Source organism: Drosophila sulfurigaster, chromosome 3 (assembly GCF_023558435.1).
Source record: "Drosophila sulfurigaster albostrigata strain 15112-1811.04 chromosome 3, ASM2355843v2, whole genome shotgun sequence".
Lineage (NCBI taxonomy): Eukaryota > Metazoa > Arthropoda > Insecta > Diptera > Drosophilidae > Drosophila > Drosophila sulfurigaster.
Window position 1 is genome coordinate 27,421,113 of NC_084883.1, and position 24,762 is coordinate 27,445,874.

Sequence of the window (24,762 nt, forward strand, 5' to 3'; positions counted from 1 at the left end):
TTATAACTTAATTCAAATTATATTTTTATGAAGTTAAACTAAAATAAAATCAATGAATAATGCACTAATTCAAATGTAACAGCCAGTTCTGACAGCAAACTGTGAATGCTAGCCGTAACAGCGCTTTAACATCGATAATAATGCCGATTGCCAGTGCAATGTTATCCAGTGGCAACGCCAAAGTGGCAGCACGTAAACAAAGTGTTTTAACATCAAATCCAAATCGCGTAGTTGATAATTGTGTATTTTATGAATTAAACAAGCAATATAGTAAGTTAATCAAGTTAAAGATACTTAGCGAATATAAATTATTACGTTTACGGTTTTTGTATATTCGTAATTTGTATTGTCATTCATTAAAACTGTTGACATAGTCGACCATGTGGCGCGTTATTTAGTGCATAATATTATTGCTCTTTACATTAATTATTTACAGGAATGGTTGAGGAAAAGTCCATAAATCTACTATGGAACTGCGCCAAAGAGTTGACAACGGCGACACACGCCGAGCGATTGCTCAAATCCTACTACACGTGAGCTACCATTTCTTCCTCTCTGTTGTTCAATAATCGCAATATTCGCATTTCCCTGTATAGAAATACCTGTCGCAAGTTGGCCAAGCACAGCATCCAGTTGCCCGCTGACTGCGTGGGCGCAGCAAGGATGTGCAAGCGTTGTGGCAACCAGTGGGCCGATGGCAATTATGAGCTGCAGTTGCAACCACAACGCTTGGCAAACAATGCAAAAAGAAGGCGGTTAATCGCTCGCCTGGATGTGGAAAAGGAAAAGGCCAAAGCGAAGCAGGGCAAGTTGAGCATTGGGGCGAGGAAGCGCGCCAAATGGCTGAAGAAACGCATGGCCAGTAATATTGTAAGTCATCTTTTTGTTTGCCGTATTTATGCCACCTTTGTAACCATTCATTTTGTAGGCTGTTGACTGCTCGCTCTGTGGACACAACACTATGTTGCCGCTTGAAAAGCCTAAAAAACGCTCGAAAGCTGCCGAAACAATTGCACCGCCAACAGCAACAACAAAAACAACTGAAGTGGCGAGCAAAAAGAAAAAGAAGAAAAAGAAAAATCAAGATGTCAATGCTGGGCTGAAGCTTCCCCCGCCCCAAACACAATCACAACAGCAGCAGCAACAACTACAAAAGACGCCGACAGCGCAGAAAGCGGCGCCCACAATAACAAAAACTACAACTACACCCAAGGCAGCAGGGCAAAACAGCAAACAAAAGAAGAAAACGAAAACAACGCCCGCAGTCAGCAGCGCAGCACCGAAAGTGCAATCGAAAACACAAAAACAAAATGCATTGCTACAATTGGCAGCGCATCTAAAATCACACGCGTTTAAAACCGCCAGCAAAACGCCTCAAGATCGCTTGCAAGCGTTGCTCAAGTAACGACGTTTGCAAATGGATTTAAAGTACAAAAGTTTGTTGTTTTTTAGTTCGAATTAAGAAAAGACTTGTTATTGCATATAATTAAAAGTTAGCATAAAAGCACAGACAACAACAACATGAATCAGCAGACATTGTTGCAACAAGCAGCAACTCGTGGAGCGAGTGAATCACAGCAACTGTTTGCCACTTCTCTGATAACCTGTTATCCCAACAGCAGCAACTGCCACATAAAGTCACGCAATAAGTCGAGACAAGTCGAGTTATCAGTGCCCAGCATTATTGGCCAGTCAAGGTTGCGAGCCAAGTTTCCCAGAGAATTCTTAATTTATTTCGCAGCAAACATTTCATTAAAATTGAGTTGTTGTGCAGCAAAGATGCCAGCACGTCTTTCCTGCCAAAAAAGGCAACATCTTAAACTACAACAACAGCTTCAACTTCAGCTTATCTGCCGCCAAAAACAACAATGAACAAGAAGAGTGAGTGTGGAGCGGGAGCAGGGAGCGGGGGCAATCCTGTAGATTGGCTTTTAAACAAGGATCGAATTTCTAAGTTGCCCCGGCATCGGCAACAACATCTGCCACAGTTGCTGCTCTTCTTCGCTTTACTTGCTGCGCACATTAGAAGAAGATTTCTGGTTTTTATTTCTGTTTTGGTTTTAATTTTTTTCTCTTCTTTTTCGGGTTGGCGAGCCTGTTTTCATTTTTTGGCCATGTTGGGGAACGATGCTTCAAATTGTGCTGTGTGGCAAAATGGAGCATGCAGTCGAAATTAACATTTTCATATTTTCGGCTTTATGCAATGCATGAATAATAACAACAACAAACGATATTACTTAGTCGTTTCGTTGTTGTTGTTCCGCTTTGCGTTCTACAAAGCAAAAGAACAACAACAACAAGCAAAACGATTCGTATTGCTGCCTGGGCGCCTCGTCGTGCGTGTTCGTCTTCGGCCTCGGCTTCGGCTCCCCCACGAACAGCAGCAGACAACAACGGCGGCAGCGACAGTTCTAGTATCTGGCCTCTGGCTGAGCTGCAACCAGCAGTCAACAGTCAGTTGCGTTCGTGTGTTTCACGGTCGCGCACACACAAGTCGCGCTTAAAAGCTCTTGGTGAGAGCGCGTTCGCGCTCGCTTGCACCCCCCACACACCGTTCGGTTAGCCCGTTCACACACATACAACTAAAGTGCGGCTTCTCGGATTCGCAATGAAAAGCGCGTCTGTGTTCGCATTGGTTCTTCGGAGAGCGTAGAAAAGCTGTTGTTAAGCTTAAGCAGAAAAGGTGTCAACGTCAACGCAAACAAGCGCAAAGTGTATGGGTAAAAACAAAGAAAGAAATACAAGAAATGAATAAACCGGATGCTAAATTCAAGGCATACTATATCAAAATATATCGAATGCCCTCGCAGGAAATCGCTGTGGCATTTGAAAATGACCGGAAATGCACACGAAAGACAGACAGACTTACAGACGTTAAGATTGCAAGACACGCCTGCGCTTTAGCTAACGGTTTAAATGCCGGAAAATGGTGTCGCTAGAAATAACTAGATATGTATGTGTGTATGTGCTATATATGGAATATACTCTTAGAATCGAAAATACCTGAAAACAGAACCTAGTCTCAAGTGCAATAAACAGAGTAATTCGATATGTTAAAATGCAGCAAGTGTTAATTATCCATATCGTACAGTATATTGTTTATGGCTGCCGATTTTTATTGTTATTTGTTATTGTTATTGTTAGAGACAGTTGCAGAAGCGCTGCGAATTACATTTCATTTTCTTTCTCTATTTTATGTGCTGTCAGCAACAGCAATAAAAAAAAGTAAAAGTCGCTAATAGAATCCCAAAGAGTCTATAGAGTCGGGAAGTGTCAAGTGCCAATTGCCATTCATCCACTTGTTCATTTGCATTCGCAAAGGAGACGTCACGATGTCGCCAAAAAAACATTTTTAATGGGCAACGACACGCGTCGCCTTTTTTGGGATGAGTCACAACAAAGTGACAAAAGGCTTGGCCAAGTCCAGTCATCAGAGACATCGCAGCAGGCAGCATAAATAAAACATTGATAGGGCTTTGCCTCTAAGCCTCTAGACCTCACATCACACTCCATGCCTGACTTGGCCACAAAAGCGTCACAAGCAAACACAAATAAACCGCAGTTAAATCGACAGACTGACTTTACAGCTCAGAGGCTGTTCCCCCTCCCTTCCCCATCCCCTCTTGTACCCCCTGCAGAGACCCTGGAGTTAGATACTAGCAAAGTTGTGTAGTGCTGCATAAACTAAGTATCGCATTATGAAAATCGGCCCCAAAGCCATTTCGTAATAACATTTAATGACACATACTATGACTGCCAATATACAAACATATGTGCATTTGTATTATTGGTGTGTGTATGTGTGTGTGTATATATGGTAACTGCAATCAGATATATACACTAAGTGTATATAGCAAATGAGTGATGAACAACAAAGAAACATAACGTCATCAGCGCCGCCGGCTGCGTTGATTTTCCATGAGCGCCAAGCGAAGCGTGCAACAAAAAGAAAATTACAACAAAACAAAAAAAAACTACCAAAACAGACAATGAAAAACTTAAATAAAATATCAAAAAATTCAGAATGCTGGTAGCGAGTATGCTCGGATAAACATACTCTGTAATGCAAACTGGAAAGTTTTCTGTAAAGATATTTACTTTGCTTAAGACGAGATAAAAAAAAAACTTCTTCAAAAGTTTTGAGCTCATATTCACTTTGAAAGCAAATTCATCCTATAAATAATCGAAATATATTTTAAATAAAAATAAATTATTGTTTTTTAAAGAATCCTTTTTATTAAAGAACTTTAATCAGTTTCTTTTTCAAATAAAAAAAAACAGAGTTGATTGAAAATATGTACTTTTATTATAGGACTATCAACAGTTTTCTCTTTTTTTTTAAAGTAATATTTCTCATGTTTTTATATTTATTTTCCAATAATATTGTACTCTCTCTTTAAGCCCTCTCTCATAAATGAACTCAATCAATTTCAATAATCCGCCTTCATTAATTGCATTAAAGTCATTGAACTCTTTCGACTTCGATCGTACTAAATTTACTTAACAATCAGTTAGCATAGCACTTCCAAATATGGCGGCTATTGTCTGCCAAAACACTCATTACATCAACATTAACATACTAAGTGGATACACCCCATTTGCAGACAGACAGAGCAGGGTATTATTTAAAGCGAGAATTGAGAACAATACTCGAATAGAGACTTGTATAGAATTTCGACAGAGTTGCCGCCTTCGATGCGTATCTGTTAGAATCAACAGCAAAAACAATAGTCACAGTCGACAAATACTGAATCTATTAATAATCGCAAACATTTCGTGGTTCGTTTTACTTTAAACACAACGCAGATGAAGATAAAGACTAAAGACACCACGGCGCGGATTGATTTTGGTGCGGTTTCGTTTTGATTTCGCTGTGGGGGAGATTTCTTAAACGGTTTCTCATTATTTATGGAGCTCGAAGAGGAGACAACAACAACCAGACAGTTGTTGTGCGAGGCTACCTGAGTGTAATCGTGTGTGTTTATCTGTCCCTCGATACAGTCGAGTGTCGTGTATCTGTGAAATTTTCGCCAAATGGTTACTATTTATTGCATTTACAGGCTGTGCTCCCGGTTAACGCTGATCCGAGGCGAGTGCATGTGATTTTTAATAGAATGTGCTATTTAATTTTGACAGTAAACTGTTAATTGTTAACAAAAATCTCAGTGTGCATATGTCTCTCTGGTTGTTGTTGTTGCACAACAAAAGGCCAACAACAACAAAAACAGCATAATAATAACAAGAGCAAATCGTAAATCAAACATCAACAATAACAACAACAACAAAACAGAAAACGCCATATAAAAAAAAATAGAAATAAACATTTCAAATTAACGCTAACTCTTTATCATGGATATGGACATAAAGGCGTTTAAACGCGCCGAAATTGAACAGTTTTTATTAGGTAAGTTAATAGCAACTACACAAAAACATAAAAAAAAACTATTGTAGTAATAGTAGTTGAACTTGTGATGACGAGGCAAAAATACTCTATGTGAGAGTTGTGTGATTCTTAAATGTTTTCGATTTTTCTGTGATATATTCTTATTGTGTAGTATAAAAAAATATATAAATGATGTATTTTATATGTAAATCTAAATGATTGAAATTCTACTTACTCTGATTCCTACGAAATTTTATATTTCATAAATTAAATTGGAGTATATCTTATTTTTATTAGTATATGTTATACTCTATTTTCCCCTATAATACATAATTGATATATCATCCTTGCAAAATTGAATAAAACTTGTATTTTTTTATGCTATAGAATCACTTCTAGATTCCAATAAATCTTGACAATCTTGTTATCTTTCCGCAATGCTCGGTCATTATTAATGCATTACTAATTCCGTCATTAATTTAATTACCCCCATTGAGAGCGTATTTAAATGCGTTGATAATCGTTTACCACACATACTATACAACAAACCAAGCACATTACCTATTAAAACAATTTACTTACGAACATCTACGCATTTAGTTATTATGTATCTAGTTAATGTATAAAATGTTATTAATTTAGCAAAACATGGAAATTTGAAAGATGTTTGCGGCACAAGTAACTCATAATCATCTAAGACACAGTCGATGTCTGCGTCTCGTCTGGCCCCCGGGGCATATAATTTTCTTGTATGGCAGAACACAAACATTAATAACCCGCAAGAATATGAGAACACCAGCTTACTCGTATTCCAACTCTTATTCGCACTCGTATTCGTTTACATACACATATAGTATATTGACTCATGGCTGACCGCCTCGTATCTGGAACTGAAGCTAAAGCTGAAGTTGTAGCTGTAGCTGAAGCTGAAACAACTTTAATTGCGCTTTGTTCTTTTCATTCTTGTGCACATTTTATTGAAAGCATTTTGGGTTTGGTTTTGACTTTCGGTTTGTGTCTTTTGCGTGCTTCATTCGCTCTCTGTTACATAGTATAGTATACTATATGCAAAAGATTGGACATGAAGCGAAACTATGCCCAAAGCGCTTGGTTTAAGCCCTTCTCTTAACGTGCCGCCATAGAGTATCGCTTGGGAACTAGCGGGTATTTTGATTTGGTCAAGCAACTTGTAACACGTCTGAGAAAGAATTGCAGATGAAGAGTGAGTGAGGAGTGGGTATATTTATATAATAAAACCTCTTTTTTTACTACTTTAGTTAATATTATTTGTTACTTACAATTCAATTCATTAAACCTTCATCAGAGATATTTCTATAATTTATTTCGTTTATTAAAATTCATTTCTGAAATCTATACATTTTTATTTTCTAATCTCTTTGTGCCCAATTTACCCTTATAACAAAAGTTTCTTAAATATATTAGATCTTTAACTGAACCAAACTGAATGCAGTTGACATAGTGTATCGAGATATGCGAATCTAAAGGAAGTTATTCCGAATAATCCGGAGAATCCGGAGACCTTAGATTCGTCGAGCATTTCTAAAATGTATTTCAACTTTTATAAAATAATTTATTTCAATTATTTCCCATACAATATCACATTTTTCTAAGCTGGCTCTGCCGGCATCTCCAAAATTTAAAGTCTTTTAAATGTTTTCTAAAATTGCAAAATGGTCAAGTTTGTGAATAAATTGTGGAAGAAATGTAATTTGATTTAGGAGCAAACAAATCAAGTTTTTAAGCGCTCTTTCCGCCTGTGACTCATCTGCAGACAAGCTTCGTAGACCTCTCATATTTATTGTCGGGAGTTAAAAACTTTCTTTCGTTTACGGCTGTTAGGAAACAGTATTTCATATTCGCTAGAGTTAAGATTCGCTTGTTTCTTAATACTAATTACGTATGGACTATACGTTTATTTCTGTCTGTCTGGAGCTCTGCGTGTTTAAATTTTAACAAGATTTCTTGCAAATTCCCAAAGTCTTTTTTGTCTGACTTCAGTTGTTGTTATTGTTGTTGTCGTTGTTCGTCTTTACCGTTAAACCTACATAAAAGTCGGAAGATTGGTCAGTACTAAGGGGGCGGGGTGGGAATTGGGGATAGAGGGTCTTCAACTTAAGTGGAAACTGGACTGAACTGAACTGCTGTCTGCTCGGTGCGCAGTGAAATTGCTTTTAATTGCTGCGGTCAATTCGCAGTTGACTCCGTTGGGGGGTTTTATGAGGTCATAAGTAGCTGGGGAGACTTGTTGCTGCTATTGTTGCTTCAGTTTCTGTTTCTGAGTCATCTCAAGACCCGAAGACACATGGCTAATTGCCACAGCCCAGTCCCAGTTACAGTTCCACTAACCCGTCGTAGTTATGGAAATTGCTCAACAAACAGCAATGCTCTCGATGTCTGCCATTAAGTTCAATGAGGCGTTCCAGAATTAATAGCCAATGAAGCAATCGTTCTCCATATTTAGCTTTACAGAGGGCACATTAGAATTATAATCAAAACCGATGATGATCGATCTTCATTCCACATTTGCAGATGTGCGTGCGCACTTTCGAGCCTCGCTGGAGACATCCGAGTATGAGAACACTTCGAATCTGTTTCATGTCACGGCCTCGGAACAAACACAGGAGCTGCTGGACAGATGCGAGCAACTGCTCTCGGGTTATGGAGCAGACGAGCAGGCGGCAACAAATGCTGCTCAAGTGCCAACGACGGTCATTAAATCGAATGGCCACGATGCGGATGGCAAAGTGGGCGCCGAGACCGGTTGCTATCTCGAAATGTTGTCCACCAGCTCCACCGCCTCCTCCTCCTTAGCAGCGGCAGCGGCAGCACCAGCCAAAGCCACAACATCTTCCTCATCGAGGAACTCACGTGAGTGTCTCATCCAACCGATGAATGTAGTTATCTTGTGGCATGCAGTAATTGACTTTAATTGCAGTCTCCGCCTCGCGCGAGTACATCGATCTGAGCAGCAATCCCTCGCTCAACAGTGATAAGACCTTTCGCTGCTCCAGCATACAGGCACTGGCTGCCGATGAGCACCAGCCACAACACGACCAACAGCTCTACGACATTTGCCAGCATCAGGGCGAGGAGGAGGCCGAAGCGGAGACTCAACAGGTCTTTGCCCACGAGCTGTTCATCAATTGCCCCTATGCCGATCTGCCCGCCGGTCACTTGGCACTGCAGCGATCCACCAAATACGGCCAATTACAGCGAATCGAGAAGCGACTGTTCTTCGATCAGAGCAAGAAGTATTACTGTGGCATACTGAACGATTGGATGTTGTGCTATGCAGATGGTCCGACCGCCTGTCGGCCCAGCAGCAGCCTCTACTTAAAGAGCTCGGCCATTGAGATCGAGCACTTCGGTGAGGGCAAGCGGCGTGAGATTTGCTTTCAAATCACAACCGCTGATCCGAGCAAGAAGTTTGTGTATCAGGCAAACAACGAGGTCGATGCCAAAGAGTGGATCCATGCCATTGAGGCGGCCATACGTGGCGATGCCATTGCCCAGGCATCGCTCAAAATGCTACGCAAACTGCCCACGCCGCCGACGATGAAGAAGCTTAGCTATTCCCCTCCAGCAGCAGCGATAGCAGCAACAGCAACAGCTGCAGTCACATCGCCAACCGACAGCATTTATGAGGAGCCATCGCCGTTGTATAACTTTGGCGATGCTTCGACGCCGCCGCGGTTGCCGGAGAAATGCAACAGTCCGAGTGCATTGGCCAAACGTTTCGAATACGATATACCAAAGTGTCCACCACAGCCGCTGGTTGTGGCGAATGAATCGACTGGCGGTACCGAAGTGGAGACCACCGAACTGCTCAATGGCGGCGAAGTGAAACCGTTGCCAATACCATCGAGTCTGCACGGCAGTTTGGCTCTGGACTTCCAAGCCAAGGTGAAGACGGTGCACAGTGAGTTGTCTAGTCAACTGACCAGCCCGGAGCGGCTCAAGAAGGCGGTGAAGAAGAGCTACTCCAGCGGCAACAGTGACACCGAAATGACATCGTTAACGAATCCAAATCCCCAAACGAATCTCACTCCAAAGGAGCAGAAGAAACAACGCAAATCGCAAAGTCCACAGGCGAGTCCGCAGAAAACGCCCGCAAAGGAATCCGATAAGGCGGCCAAAAATTGGTTTCTCAGTCGCCTCAATAAGTCCGCCACCGGTCTGAGCACACGCTGTTCCTCCAACTCCAGCAGTAGTATCAGCAGCAATACAACCAGCACGCCACCAAATGCCAAGTGCAAACAGAGCGAAAAGGAGAATCTGCTCAATAGCCTCGATCTCTGCGATGGCAATTACGATGGTGCGCCCAACGATCAGCAGCCGAGCAGCAATCCCACATCGCCGTGCTTGAAGGCGGAGGCCAAGAGCAAGGTGAACATGATCATCAATCAGTTCGAGAGCAGTGGACATCTGTCGACTATGTTCAGTGTGGAGGCATTGGCGGCCAATGCGTTGGCCTCGCTCACCTCCTTCTGCGAGAGCGACAATTGCAACAACTACGAGCCAATTATGCCGCTCTCCACGCCGCCCAGCAGCTTTCTCAAGAAGGTGTAGCCTTCACCTGGGCATCCTGTGAAGCGATAGCACTTTATGATTATGATTATTTAGGCTAGTGACAAGTCCACACATTTTTTCATGTTTATCCTCAACATTGACATAAAATTTTTTAATATCAAAACATAATCTGTTAATATACATAAGGTTCTATGTAGTGTGTTGCTATTTCTCTCGATCCAATGATGCCGGTGAGTTGAAGCGTGGCGTGTGTTATCATACATAAATAATGTAGTAAAAGCAATCAAATTGTAAAAAAAAATTCAATTCGTCGGATAGCGAGAGCTGGGTAAATGGCTGAACTTGCTATCCTTATGTTGAGATTCGATAATGCCAAATAGAGCCTCACGTTTGCGTGGATCCGTCACCAATATGAGTTTATTAGGTGATTCACCGGATGAGAAGAGTCCGCCCAGCAAGCGTTTGCCTTCACGCTGCACTGTAAACTGGACACCGCGCCCCGTACTTGTCACAGCACTGATCTCCTCCCACTGATAGGACCACATGGACTAAGCAGAGAGATTAAGATAGATTAGCAAGAGTGAAGTGAAATTATTCTTTATGCGTTTACTTACCACCCAGACGCCAAACATTTCGTTGCGTTGTGTGTAGATCAGTCGATAGTTGGTGACCAGCAAATACTCCTTCTTCTGCACGATCTCCTCGCAGTGTATAAAACTGTCGGTGGTCGCAAATTTACCCTTGTCGAGCTCCCTGTGCGAAGAGCAAGCAGTCAGCAAACAAAAGTGTTGAGGTATTGCAATTTATGATGCAAAAGAGTTTATTTCTTTTTTTGGTTAGGATTGCTCTAATTATGTACATTCTGAAGTACTCAACGAATGAGGCATTCTAACTACAAGATCAACAACTCTTTATTTATTCAGTAAGTGTAAGAAAATAGCAAGTAGACATCTGAGACTGTTAATCGACATAGAGTGTATAACCGGTCTCGGAATATTCATGATTAGATAATTAACATAGAAATTATGCAGGAACTTATTCTACTAAAGTGGAAAACAGTAAGAAGTGCTAGTTTCTTAAGCGAAATTTGTACATAGAATTTAGTTTAGTTTTAAGTTATCTATTTTAGTATGAAAAGATATAACTACAAAGTTTATAGTTTATTAGTAGAGTTAAAATTAATATTGATTGCGATTGCAGTGTGTAGTGTTTTCTGTGGTTCTAGTATTATTTTTAGTTATGATTTATCTGGGTATCTGTGGAGCCAAAAATTCGATGTGTGTCAGTGGTTAGCTTGTTAAAGTGGAACGTGTCAAAATTTTAGCAATAATGGGAACACATTAGACGGACAAATGCAAATGAGATTGGCATGACTAATTTAGACTACACGTTAAGCGAAGATGAGTGGTTTTTAGTAGGCCGAAATCCAAACAAATAAATAAACAACAGATAGTACTTACTTAAGCATGATGTTGCCCAGAGCTTCGCCATGGCAATAGGGACGTAACACATTATCGTAGTGCTGGAAGCGAGGTGGTCGCAGTCGTTTCACCTCATCGGTGCTTTCGGTGGCGCGTTTAACAGCCTCAAAGCTGCCGCTGGCAAAGTCAACAACGCCTGCGGTGGGTCGAGCCACTAGACCAATGGCGCCCTTGCCCAGACCCTTGAAGAAACCTTCGACGCCTTGCTCGCGTGCTCCACTTACTGGTTTGGTGACCACTCCTGTGACACCGTCCACAAAGCCCTAAGAGCAATGAAAAAGCGATGATTAAATGCTTGATTATGCCAATTGAGATGTGTGAGCTCACCATCACCAGACCCTTGCCGCTGCGTGCCAGACCCTCATGGAAATTCTTTGGCTTGTTGTGCATGCCCTGGCGACGTTTGCGTTGATAGTCATCGTCAAAGGTCAGGGCAGCCAAGCCCTTGCCCATGGCACCTGTAATCCTAGTGGTGGATAACAAAAATAAGCAATTTAATTCTGTTTTATATTGCCACACATGATGTGAACCTACTTGGATACCGCTCCAGCTGCGCCACCCACTGTGTGGCCGAAGAGCGACTTGACGCCCAGCATCAAACCCTCGGCGAACTCGCCAGGTCCTTGAATGGCGCCCTGGCAAAAGAAAGAGTTAATTACAGCACAGTCCTTGAGGCTATCATAAAGTTCAACTTACATGGAATGGCTCGTAAAACAGATCTTCGACGCCCTTCTTGATGCCCACCACAAGGCCATAAGGATTGCCCAACACATCCAAGCCCAGCGCCAGCACATACAGCTGCTTCAGCGCCTGGCCAGTGTAGTGAGAACTAACCTCAGACACAAGTTGCGACTGGCTGAAGAATTGATATTCACGCTCGAAGAACGCCAGGCGGAAGACAACATCATTGATGTCGGTCAGAGTAACGCCCACACCTTGCACCAACGGTCCAAGGAATCCAGGCAACGCTGTGGTATCGGAACCAGCCATCGAGAAGCTAACGTGTATTTTCAATGGACCCAAATGCAGATTATCGTAAAAGTTCTTTTGCTCCTGCTGCGAATGCTGCTCAAAGTGAGCTGTCAACGGCAGCTCAATGGACTCCACATCGCTGCGGAACAGTTTGGCGGCCTGTTCGTCCGTCACATCCGCGGCAAACATCTCAGCAATGGCAGTTAGGAAAAGTATGTCCACCTTGAAGTGGAACTCCTGTATAAGAATGGAGGCATACTTGAACTGCTTGATCTGTGAGTTGGGTATAACCCGCTCGATCATGCTGCATTCGATGAAGGGCTTCATTGTCGTGCTGCTGGCGACGCTTTTGGGCGGAGCAATGGGCGCCAATACTACTGGGAATACGGGATCAATGAACTGATTGTCCATCTGTATGCGATTGATCTTTAGATGCAATTGCTTCTGGAACGGCGATGATTTCATTGACATCCAAATGGCTGGGTAGAAACTGCGCTTAAGACGTCGATCGCATTGTTTTGTCAGCGTCATTGTATCGAAGTTAATCTGCAAGAGATTCGCATTAGTAAAAAGCAAATAATTGAAATAATAATGGATTCTACCAGGTATTTGTTGTCCAACTTGTAGGTCTTCACATCGTTGACCGACTTGTGAACGAGGTAGCGCTGGTACTCGGCTTCCATGAGCTCGGTGTCCTGTATGGTCATTTCCTTGAAACGTTTCTTGTTCGGCTTCCTTGATTCCCAAACAATGCCCGAGCTGGTGACGCCTAGATAAAGAATATCCAGTCCCGACTCGTTGTTAACCACAGAGATACCAATGCCATGAATATGCAAATCAATGTTCTGTGTGATTGTTTGCAAAGTTCCGCTCGTCTCTGTGCGCTTGGCAATCTCCTCGAGTTCAGTGAAGAGCAGCACACGCTGCATGCCATCGAGGAAGGAAACCATAAACGCTTTGCGGCCATCTGGTAAACTGCAAGAAGTGAAATGTTTATAGAATTCAAAGAATTTCCTTATCAGTAAAAGAAACTCACGCAATGTTCTCGATGTGATCGCGTCTCAGATCTGTTTCATGTTTGTCCTTGCCAAAAACAAGAGCCTTGGGTCCTGTAGGATCGGCCCATGCGTACATCGTATTATGCTTGGACTTTAAGACATGTTCCTGCTTGACGTTCTTTTCGTAGTACACGATATCCTGGCTGGTGTGATTGATGATCAGGCCAGGCGCAAGGCTTGGCTGGTATTCGGTAAAGGTTATATACACGCCACCCTCGGTGGTCTGCACATCCACATGGATGCCACCATGCTTGCTGTCATCGAGCTTCAGCAATGTGCACGTCACTTCGGTGTAGTCAAAAGCGGGCGTAGTCTTGTCCTCCACGCGCACAATCAATTTGTGACTCGAATCAGTTTTGGGCCACAGCGGTTCCACTTGGTTAGGCTGGAGGACTGTCCAGGGATCACCGGGTCGCAAAAGCTCTTGAAGATCGATGGTGAAGCGACATTTGTTGCGCATGATGTAGAAGGGTATAAAGGTGATCTGCTTGGTCAGCGAGTTCTGTGTCAAATGATTGTGCACACCAATCTGATAGCTCTGCTCGTTGGCATTGCACGTGACACCGCCGATGGAACCAGCAACATCCAGTGGGATCTTCTCGCTCCAATCGCCGTTATCAATTCTTATCGATGCGCGCTTCTTGTCGAACAGTTTCTCGCGAGCGGTGAATAAAATCGGGCCAGAGTACTCGGGTGGATGATAAAGCACTTCAACGGAGGCAATCTCTGTTTTATAAGTGAGCATCATGCCCGTCTTGTTGATCATCCAGAAGGGACTGTAAATGGTTAGCATGACGCTGCCATGACGATTGGTTGTGCTGCAAATACAAGTTAATAAGTTACTTCATCAAATCAATAAAATAGGTTCTGCTGACTTACCGCACATTCAGATCCATTTCCATTTTAACGTCTGAATCGTAGGAAGCGAATGTCCAGACAGCTACTTCGGGGTTATTCTCCGATATTTCCGTGGTATAGGACCAGTCCTTCTCCAGGTAACCTATCAACTAGTTACATGGCAAGACAATTCTTGTTAAATGTTGTTTGGTTTTAAATTAATGTCTACTTACGCGCACTACGAGCACACTTTTTGATTCCTTGCCCTTTTGGAACATGCGCACGGTGGGCAAGTGCAGCACATGACCAGGATTCACTTCCTTCTCGCCATAATCAAGGAAATCCTCACCCTGATAGTTATCAAGGTCCGTGTACCGGCTCAGCTGCGTTCCACGCTCGTTTTCATCATTAGCCGGTGATTTGCGCACCGAACAACCAAGCACAGATACCTTGATGTCAATGGGCAGCGAATTGCGGAGGTAAAGCGGAGGACGCAAATGAAGCGTATATGTAACGCTCATAATGCGATACTTGTCGGATGTGCCGAAGTAAATATCTCGCTTTTCACGTTTCACATTGATGTACAGCGCCTCATAGGTATCGATGGGATCGCATTGCAACTGCTGGTCATAGTCGAGTTCCGAGGGTTTGTTGTTCCAGACAATGCCTTGCACCGAAGTGCGGTAGCCACTGAGCGAAAAGTACAGTTCCTTGCTCTCGGAATAGATGGCGTGCAAGGGCACATTCAATACTTGGCCAGGTTTCGCTTGGCCAACGAGTATATACTCCAAATCTGACTTCCGTCGAAATACGCTGATTGTGGTCGTAAAATGGTTGTGTATCTACAAGAGAGAATGGACGTTAGACAGGAATGAAGGTATGGTTTCAATAGGGAATACTTACGCTGACAACGCCATGAATGTTGACTTTGGTGGTGCCATACTCAAGTGTGACTTCAGATACGATAGCCCAGTGGTCTTTGCCGAAACCCGTCAAGGGGAAATAGCGTGTGTCAGCCTTGGACACAGGCAGCACCACTTCTAAAGGCAAATCACTAATCTACAAGCGCACAAAATTAGATTAAACAAAGCTAGAGCAAAGTTGGGAGTTATGCTAACCGTCACATAGAGATTGTAGTCCTCATGCATATCCTCGGGAATGGTGCTCAGGTCCTTCGTTTGCAAGTAGACACGTCCGCCGGCTGATACCTTGCACACTTGTATATCTTCTGGTTTAACTAGATGATCCTCCTTGTCGCTTTGCAGCACCAACGAGTTGTTAATCGAATGTCCACCGCGATGCACTTCGTGCAGCGTGAATATGCCCTGCGATAGATCCAATGTAATATCAACGCCCGTATCGTTCTCCACAATATACGGGGCAACCACATCAGGTTTACTCAAACCCTTCTCGTGTATAGCTTGCGAGAAAGCGTCGCCCAGTTCACTCAGCAAACCCAAGCACGTTTTGCTCAAGGTAACCTCGAGAGTTTCCTTGGAATGTATGCGAATGTTGGTCGTTTGGTTGTCGTCTGTCTCGTCGAATTCGTTTGTGACCTTCTCGATCGTCAAATCAAACTGCAGTTCCCAAGGTATATACTCGCTCACACCGTTCCGTCCGACAACCTCGTTCAGCTCGATGATAGGCTCCCATTCTGCCAAGATTTGATTGTAATAGTTCTGCAATCGAGTAAAGAATTTAGTTGAATTTGTTTTTGCAAGCCTTCGTCAACTTACCATATTCAACGTTAGAGAACCATGTGCTGTCAAATTGCGACTCCAGTTGTTAAAGACCGCCGTCATGCGCGTGTCCAGTGAGATGAGTGGCTTGGTATAGTAGCCCATGCCGGATTCAATGACAACAGTTATGCTCGGCATCTCGATCACACATTTCTCTGTTTTTCCCCTGACGTCCGCTGCGACAACATTGTCCAGCTCTTGAGCCTCAGTGGCACTTTCAACCTTGGTGAACCAGTACGATCGCGAACTGAATGGTTTTGGATACCAGAGCTGGGAGAAATCGTTGCTTTGCTGCTCAATAGCTGCCTTCTCTGCCGTGCCCACGGTTATGCTCATCATTGCCTTGTTCAGCAGCTCAATTGTTGCTGGCGACACATTGATGATAATATCACTCAGCTTCAAGCTGATGTGCATGCCCTCCTCTTCGGGAGTGGAGCCCTGCAGACTAATCACACATGGATGCAGTATATAGTGACGAGTTAGCTCGCGACGCTCGGGCAGAAAAGCGCACATAAATATCTTGAGCGCATCGATTTGACCATTGATGATCTGCTTGTCGTTGATTGAGCGATAATTCAGATGAGCTTGTGCCTGGAAGATTTGAGACAATTGATTAATACTGTAAATTAAATGTTACAATTACTCACATTGAAGATAATTGCATTGGTGTTCAAATCATCGAGATTCTCCACCAAGATCACATCGGGCTGATCTACGTGTAGTATCAGATGCATTGTTTTCTTTGGACCTTGTTCTGCAATTTTCAAGTTATCATTATGTTAAAACTTTTGTCATCTGCATTTGATCAATGAAACATACGTGCTTCAATGCTTAGTTTTGTGGTACGTGCACTGTCCCTTGCCACTGTTTCCAGTTGCGCTTGGTTGACCACAGCTGGAGCTTCTTTCGTTGTATCCGTTGGCAACGCGAGGAATTTTGTCAGCTCCAGTAGGAAATCAATGCAGACAATCAAATCAAAGCCACGCACACGAACTTCAGCTGAAATTAAAAGAATTGAGAATATGATAAGAATTATACAAACACAAATGAATTATGTGTGCTTACCAAAAGTATCGTTCTCTTTGATGATGGCTGTCACGTCAACCATGTAGGTGGGATCCTTTTTGCATGCCTCAATTATTTCATTCTTGTCGGAAATATTCCAATTCTTGCAGCTCAAATACTGGCGAATTTTACCCTTGCTGCCTGGTCGGGTGTCATCCAACTGAATATTACAGAGCACAATCGAAGTGCTCAGCGTATTGTTGTTCAACTGGGTGCCCTTCACAGACAAGAAGTAAATGCCAAAACAGGCCAAGCCACGATCTTCGGCCTCCATCAAATTGATAGTGACACCATCGAATTGGAAGTTGAATTTCAGTTTCTCGTACACCTTTTCAACCACAGGCGTGATGAGGGATTGAACACGATCCTCTGTTGTTCTTGTACGCCTTGCCTCTGGTAATGGCTTCTCCGGAGCCTTAACCTCTTCCGGAGGGAACTCTGCGTTGCCCTCGCTTAGATTATGATTTAAAATTGACATAACCAATGCGTAGTCATCCATGAATAGAGTAAGCTGCAAAAAAAAATGCACAAGTCGTTATACAGTTGAATTTGTAGATCGATTTCCAAAACCTTACTTCAACGGACTTCAGGTGACCCGATAGATTGAGTTCTGGCACATCCTTGTACCAAGTGCTCGACAAATTGCGGGTAACGGATAATGTGAAACTCATGGGATTCATCATAACCTGCGAGGATCTGAGGCCAAATGCAGCATCCACATCTGAAGCAGAAATTTGTATCAATCATTGCTTATTTTAATGCTGCAGCTACTTACCGTCGTAATCCTCTTCAATAGGAGTATCGGAGTCCAGAATTATCACCTTGGTTACTTTGACATCGTTGAGCTGCAGCTTGATCTCATCGATGACACCGCGCTCCTCCATGTCCGGCACACGCACCTCGCTGGTGTTGTTCGTCAACTCCAGCAGACCCAAATCAAGTGAGAGCGCATTGTTGCTCTTTGAATCCTCAGGTATGATAATAATTGGCGCCTTGATGCGCACATTCAGCTTCATGCGGGTCGCCTTCTCATACGCATCCATAGCATTCTGACGCGCACTTTCAGCAGCTGCAGCGCTGGCATCCGACAGCGCCTGCTGTGCAACTTGGAAGTTGTTCAGGAAGTTCTAAAAAGCGAAGGTGGAGTTCAGTTAATTAAAATAAACAAATGTTTTAAGTAAATACGATGAACTTACCAATACGCCAGCCACAAACCAATTGAGGAATATAATCTTCATGCAACCAATATCCACTGTGATTTTCATATCGTCCGAATTGTAATCCTTGGTGTACTCCTTGTTGAACAACACCACCTGGCAATTGAACGCATCCTGACCCACAATACTCAAGATCTGCATAAGAGGAAATTAATTAGTAAATAAATAATTTAGTTCATTTCTAAACTCTTACATTCGTGTGTATTGTGTGTGGATTCAGATCCTCGACCAAAATATCCTTGAGACCTAAATTCACTTCCGTATAGGAATTCTTCAGCGTGACATTTGATACAAACTGCTTGACATGCATCCAGGCTAAGGGACGATTGCGCGAGGTGAGCTTGAGGCTAACCTCATTCAGATTGGCCACAATACGCATTTTAATGCTCTCCACACGGGCAGCACGTCGCTCTGGAGTGCGTCGCACTGCATGTTGGGCTGTGGTCAGAATGGTTTCCGTATCCTCCATAATGACATGCAGCTTGTGCCGAATGCCATCGCCATCACCAGCCGAAGCATAACGATCTTTTGGCCCCGTGGATACCATAATTTTTTCCAGTCGCTTTTGGAAACTGTCGACGAGCGCCAGCAGACGCTGCAGACACTCCTGATGCAACACAATATTCAGCACCTCAAAGTTCGCCACAACGAGCTGCTCGGTGGAATTGTACTTGGTGCTAAACTCTGGCGATATTTTATCGGCCATAGTGTAGGAAACTGTGAGCAGACACATCATATCCTCAGCGAAGCGTGGGGTGTCAATAATGTCCAGCACTTGCTCTTTATCGCCAATGCAATCGAATTGTTTAATATTTATGCCGCCCAATCTGCAAAAGTGTAAATCAATTAGTCACATATTTTATTAAAAAATGTAATTTATGACTTACTTTAAGGTGGCCACCGTCTCGTAGGTGCGCTGCGCGAGACTCGCGTCCAGCTGGAGCACCTGCACAGAGAGTATATGCCGCGAGGATTGTGATGTGCGACGCAGCAGCATGTCGCTATCAACGCCCGCCAATGAATTTATTGATAAATTGGCGCTGCGTTCTTCATCGGGCGTTACGAATGGTGTCGTTGGGTCTGATAGATTGATCAATTCACTGGGCTGATACGATTGGTAGAGCGTGAGCGAGACTTCTCTGAGCGAGAAGTTCACCTCAACATTCGTATACTGTATGATCTCATCCACGCTCTCCACGGGCTTTGGCACCGACGTGGTGCTGCGCTTCTTGAGCTCACGATTAATGAAATTCGATATGGAACTGCGAGAGCGTGTCAAGATGGGTTGCACAACGGTATCCTCGTTCTTGGGCAGCGGTATGCTGGTCGCAACGCCAATGGCTTCAAAGACGCGATCCTCGGTGATATTCAACAGCACCGATGGCACCACAATATCCACCTTGATCTTGGGCAAACGTGGATCATCGTCGACCACACACAGTGCAGCGGTTATCTCCAGCGATGTGGGCTGCAGCACATGCAAATCCGTGGATACTGCGAGGCTGAGCACATGTTGCCAGTTCTCAGTTGGTCGCGCCACCAGCAATTGTATATCATTGAGCTTTACTATGAATCTGTCGTACGCATTATCCATGACATTCTGCATTATTTCGGCCTTTTCGCTGCCTTGACTGTGCAGCGCTTGAACTGAGTTTGCTGTGCGATGATGTGGTGCTGTGGTGACATGCACTTGACCCAAACTGACCACAATCAGTGACTTTTCGTGCTCCACATAACGACCGCCGTGTGGCACTACAATCACATTCGGCATTAGCAATATGTCCGCATCCAGCACAGATTTCTGATCGATAATATACTGCATGCCTGTGGCCGAACGCTCCTTGATGCCCACAAGTTGTGAGGCAGCCGATTGCTCCAGTTGCGACAGATTCACATTCTGAGGCGGCTTAAAGACTTCGAGCAGACTCAGTATCGTCTCTGCATCGTAGATAATTTGCAGCGGACGTGCGACGACTTTAACGCGCTGATTGCACTTTTGGTCAATGGGATTTGTTTCGAAGAATATGTCCAGCAAATTGAATTCATCGGTTACCATCGACTTGACCATCATTGGCGTGTAATTCTCACGCGTCAAGCCCATCAGCTTTAGCTCCTTCATGCCGGCGGTTACACTAATTGCCTCCGCCGAGGGACGCTGCGTAACTGAAGCTGTGGCCATGGAAAACTGCAGCAGCATGATGCTTGGCATCTGATGGTAGTCGAATGAGGAGTCGGCTTGTGCAATGCGCGGTTCCTGATACAATCCAATATCCAACGCAATCAGCTTAAAATTCATGACAATTGCCACATATTCGATGGGAGCATCCTGCGGCTTTACGTTCTCCTCATAGCCAATGGCCTTGAACATCTTGGCCTTCTCCTCTGGCGTCATCGCAGCCTCAAATTTACTAACTGTAAGCGTAGTAAATAATCAGAATTATTCACATACATTTTTCCTGCATTAGTTAAGCATTTACCAATATTTTCATTCCCTTCGTTTTGCTCTTTCTTAGCACCTCCTCCCCACCAGCCACCGAACCAGCCCGTGTTCTCTGGCGGCGCCGCTTCGCGTTGCTTAGCGATCTCAATGTTGACGCGCTGTCGTATCAGCAGAAGATTAAACACATCTAGCTCCTGTTCCAGCAAATTGCAGGCCTCCAACAGCATCGCAGGTGGTTTCTTGCTGAGCTCACGTTCTTTGTATTTCTGCAAATCAAATGGGCATTAGAACATTTTATTAATGTGGCAGCATTGGCAATATTACAAACCTCTCCATATGTATTGCAGCGTTCGCGATGCTCCTGCATATACTTCCAGCTCCAGGTGCGTCTTACTCGACGCACATCATGCTCCAGCACAGCCGTTATCGCAAATTGCCACCACTCTCGGTAGTGACCCTTGTAGGCTACAGAAGAGAAAGACTGTGTTAGTGGAAACTGATTCATCGTCGCGTTGATAAGCTGACACACTTACGTATGTCGTAGGGGCGATACTTTCGATAAGGCACGCCGAGCTGCATCCGATTCATTGAATCGCCCAGTTGCATGATGTTGTGAAACTGTGTGTCCGTCAGTCCAACGTTCAGCGTTTCCATTTCCATGCTCAAGTCAATCTTTGGATTCACATAAGCTGGCACATCCAGCTCTGGATTCATGTTCAACTTCAGCTTGGCATTGCAGGAAAGTGGACCCAAAACTACAATGAATTTGTGCTATAAATTAAATGCTTCATTCAGCTTAAACTTGGGGAATTACCATAACAAAAGTTTGCCGGCTTAAAATCTTTTTTGGCAATATCTTTTTCGAATGTGTTGGACAACGTCGTCTTCTCCTGTTTACCATAGAGATTGCCATGACAGTTCATGTATACCGACAGGCAAGAGAGATTCGCAATTTTAAACACCTGCGGCGCACGCTCTGTCATATAGCATTTGTCCCAGTTTCTGTCCGTTGTATACAGCTCCAGTTCATGCAGCGTAATACCAAACGAGAAGGGATTCCCTGTGGTTGTGGTATCTTCGTAGCGCACGTGCACATTGTTGATCGTCACCTGCAAGTTATTGACAATCTGTACAGTCAACTTCTCAGCGAAGCCCGCATCAGCCTTGGCCTCGACTGTAAATCAAAGAGAGTGAGTTTAGAAACATATTCAATTTTAATTATAATCTGCATTTGTTCTTACCCTTCTCCAGCTCTTTTTTGCGTGCTGCTTCCAAGGCGTCGAGTGCCGCCTTTTTGGCTGCCAACTCGTACTTGGCCTCTTTTTCGGCATTGTATCGCACATTATTGTTTGGCGAGACGAGCGCATAGAGATTCTCAATATCAACAATAACTGGCTGGCTGTACAGATTTTTCCAGGGTATTTTCAGCACCAATTTACCTAACACAAATAAACAATTTCAATGAGTATTATTTCTATACATTTTACTATACATTTAACTCACCTAAATAGCCGTAGATTAATTGAACAGGCAAGTCCAAGTCATCGAGCGCATTCTCACGTATCTTGAGGTTCGTTAAAACCACATCACCTGAAAAAAATCAAAAATAAAACTTTTAGTAATTAAATAATTATAAATTGATTCATTGCTGCAAATGCGTAGAATTGTGCAAATAAACAAAACATTAGCGGTAAAAATACCCCAAAAACATTATCTCTATCTAGCTCGTGATGTGTGTGTTGCTTCTATGACTATATACTTTCGCTTCCTTATATCGAGTTCAATTAAGCGTGTCTGGCATTCAAAATACTTGGACAAGCGGCACTTCAGCTATGTCTGGAATGCCAAAAGTACATACGCACCTCAAGCTCAGCGAATACTTATTTGATTACGTATACGCAATGTATGCATACCAATGTGGGTCAATTTATTTAACTAGCCAACCCCTAATATATCTTTTCGTAACTTGAGAAGTCATATTGAAGTAACAACTGCTGCATGATAATCAATTCATTGGCATTATCAACATTTCTATTGATAAGCAATATAAATTGAACAATGAACTACTTTAGTTGTTAAGGAGGGGATATATAGGTAATCTCTTCTAATAAAGTTACCAATCTCAAATCAATTTTCTGTAATCAATATAGGTAATCTCGTGTAATAAAGTTACCAATCTAAAATCAATTTTCTGTAATAAATCATCGGGTAATATGTAATAGTTGATACGATCATTTCAAACAGTGTTAACAATCTAAAAACAATATTTTCTAATACATAAATAAGTAATAGGTAATAGCTGATAAGATCTCTTCTAGTAATGTTTTAAAGGTGAAAGAGCTTCCCTTTAATACAAATGGTAAAATGCAATTGCAGAAACAATTCTCTTCGGCACATGAATAAAGAAATTTTCAATTTGAATTTGCAAAACAATAAACAAAACACTTTTGTTGTATGCGGGTTTTGCAATGTGGGCTCTATCAAAAGATATTGAAATAAAAAATTTCGCAACTTAATGATTCCACACGATAAAAAAAAAGTCTTACGTTGTAAATTAAATATCGATCGCTGACTTACGTAAAAACAATACTATAAATAAATAATAAAGAGTTGGTACTAGGGGAACCTTCTCACTTGTGTTTCGAATTCAGTCCACTAAAAGCTGTTATCGCAAAACTGGCAGCTGTAGCTTATCAATCGATGGAGTAATTTAATATTGGGTTAATAGTCTGAGTAATTATGTATACGCAAAGTTGTTTCATTCAACAGCCAAAAATATTCAAGAACTCGCAACGAGTTATAAATAGTGTTGCTTTCAAACAATGAAATTTATTCATGAGATGCAAATTATGTCATCAGGTTCAAGTTCAAATTAGGCTCGACGGCAGACTTGATGTCATTGACAGTGGAAGCAAACCAGTTTAAGCACATTTTGTTTCTTTATATACATTCTTTTTGGTTAATCAACATTTTGAATGTGCGTTAGTTGCTTGACAAAGGTGTTAGGTTATGTCAACTGGAGCTGAGCACGTTACACGTCAACTGAAGTAGTCTGAGAAGCCATTGATGCATCATGCAAAGCGTCGCATTCCTTAGGGGCAACGATTCCCATTATTCTTTCTCAGAAAGTAATACTAGAATAGCAGATTGTAACAGTCAACAGAATTGAGAGAGATAAGAAGGAATAAACAGAAACCGCAAGCGAAAACAATAACACAAAAACTTGCTGATGTGACGAGAGCTGGGGTGGGGCTCTCTCTGTTTGGCTCTCTTGCGAGCATAACGGAAGCGCAACAGGCGGACGAGAGAGAGAGAGAGGAACGTTCTAATCGCACATGCATGCCAAATTTGCAGACTCTCTATTTTTGTTGAAATTGTGTCACTGTTCGCGGCATGAAGGATAAGGTCATTGTATTGGGGTGGCAAATAACCAACTGTGCGTGACAGATAACGCAAAAAGAAAAATAGAAATGTGGGTGAGAAATTAATTAAGTCAGCTAACTGAGTCAACGAGTCAGTTGCGTGCTTGGGGGTCATCTAATTGGAGGAATGTGCTGGGAGATCATTTGGTGGATGGAACTAAAACTCACCTCCCCAGATGCCGATTTTCAATTGTTTATGATCCAAATTCTCAATGTAGTCGCCCAGCACCTTGTTGAGAACATCGGCAACCACGGCCTCGAATACCATCCTGTTGCCGTCGCCGTTTCTCTCTCCTCCTCGTCTTCCAACTTCGGTTAATCCAAAAAGCAGCTGTTTCGCAGCCCAAAAAGCTGCTGCTTATTGATTTTTCGTAGTATTTGTAATTACTTGTGTTTACAGCTTGTACATGTGTTTGAGTGTGCGTGCGTAGATTTTTTTGATGGTCGTTTTGTTTTTGTACACTCGATGTATGATTTTTTTTTAGCTTTTCTAAACATTAAAACAAAACAGAATGAAAATGGTATTGAGAGACAACGAAATAAAACAGTGATGATGTCATCATCATCATCAACCATCAGTTGCCGAGAACAACCAAA

The 24,762-nt window shown here is 42.9% G+C and overlaps 3 protein-coding genes across 5 annotated transcripts; 2 read left to right on the forward strand and 1 right to left on the reverse strand.

Moving 5' to 3' along the window:
• The first annotated feature begins 132 nt into the window (after positions 1-132).
• Positions 133-5,285, forward strand: LOC133843063 (uncharacterized). Its single transcript, XM_062276431.1, has 5 exons — positions 133-270; positions 437-533; positions 597-870; positions 929-2,714; positions 5,061-5,285. The coding sequence occupies exons 1-4, from the start codon at positions 141-143 to the stop codon at positions 1,403-1,405; spliced, it is 978 nt and encodes a 325-aa protein (XP_062132415.1). The 5' UTR covers positions 133-140; the 3' UTR covers positions 1,406-2,714; positions 5,061-5,285.
• LOC133843062 (uncharacterized) lies at positions 5,265-10,419 on the forward strand. 2 transcript variants are annotated; one of them, XM_062276428.1, is made up of 3 exons: positions 5,265-5,404; positions 7,934-8,272; positions 8,340-10,419. In XM_062276428.1, the coding sequence occupies exons 1-3, from the start codon at positions 5,350-5,352 to the stop codon at positions 9,971-9,973; spliced, it is 2,028 nt and encodes a 675-aa protein (XP_062132412.1). In that variant the 5' UTR covers positions 5,265-5,349; the 3' UTR covers positions 9,974-10,419. The 2 variants fall into 2 exon arrangements, with proteins under 2 accessions (XP_062132412.1, XP_062132413.1); XM_062276429.1 differs by lacking the exon at positions 5,265-5,404 and adding an exon at positions 6,968-7,108.
• On the reverse strand, positions 10,237-24,762 carry LOC133843060 (intermembrane lipid transfer protein Vps13). 2 transcript variants are annotated; one of them, XM_062276424.1, is made up of 28 exons: positions 24,334-24,753; positions 22,247-22,333; positions 21,985-22,182; positions 21,558-21,917; positions 21,277-21,498; positions 21,072-21,208; positions 20,781-21,009; positions 19,191-20,715; positions 18,497-19,130; positions 18,283-18,438; positions 17,862-18,213; positions 17,662-17,807; positions 17,087-17,597; positions 16,841-17,020; positions 16,669-16,775; positions 16,019-16,612; positions 15,401-15,961; positions 15,186-15,341; positions 14,516-15,124; positions 14,325-14,452; positions 13,424-14,263; positions 12,990-13,362; positions 12,112-12,933; positions 11,950-12,050; positions 11,743-11,881; positions 11,395-11,678; positions 10,549-10,687; positions 10,237-10,482 (listed from the first exon to the last, which is right to left on the reverse strand). In XM_062276424.1, exons 1-28 carry the CDS (start codon positions 24,431-24,433, stop codon positions 10,237-10,239), a joined length of 9,936 nt encoding a protein of 3,311 aa, XP_062132408.1. In that variant the 5' UTR covers positions 24,434-24,753. The 2 variants fall into 2 exon arrangements, with proteins under 2 accessions (XP_062132408.1, XP_062132409.1); XM_062276425.1 differs by lacking the exons at positions 10,237-10,482; positions 10,549-10,687 and adding an exon at positions 11,056-11,190 and having other exon boundaries at positions 24,334-24,762.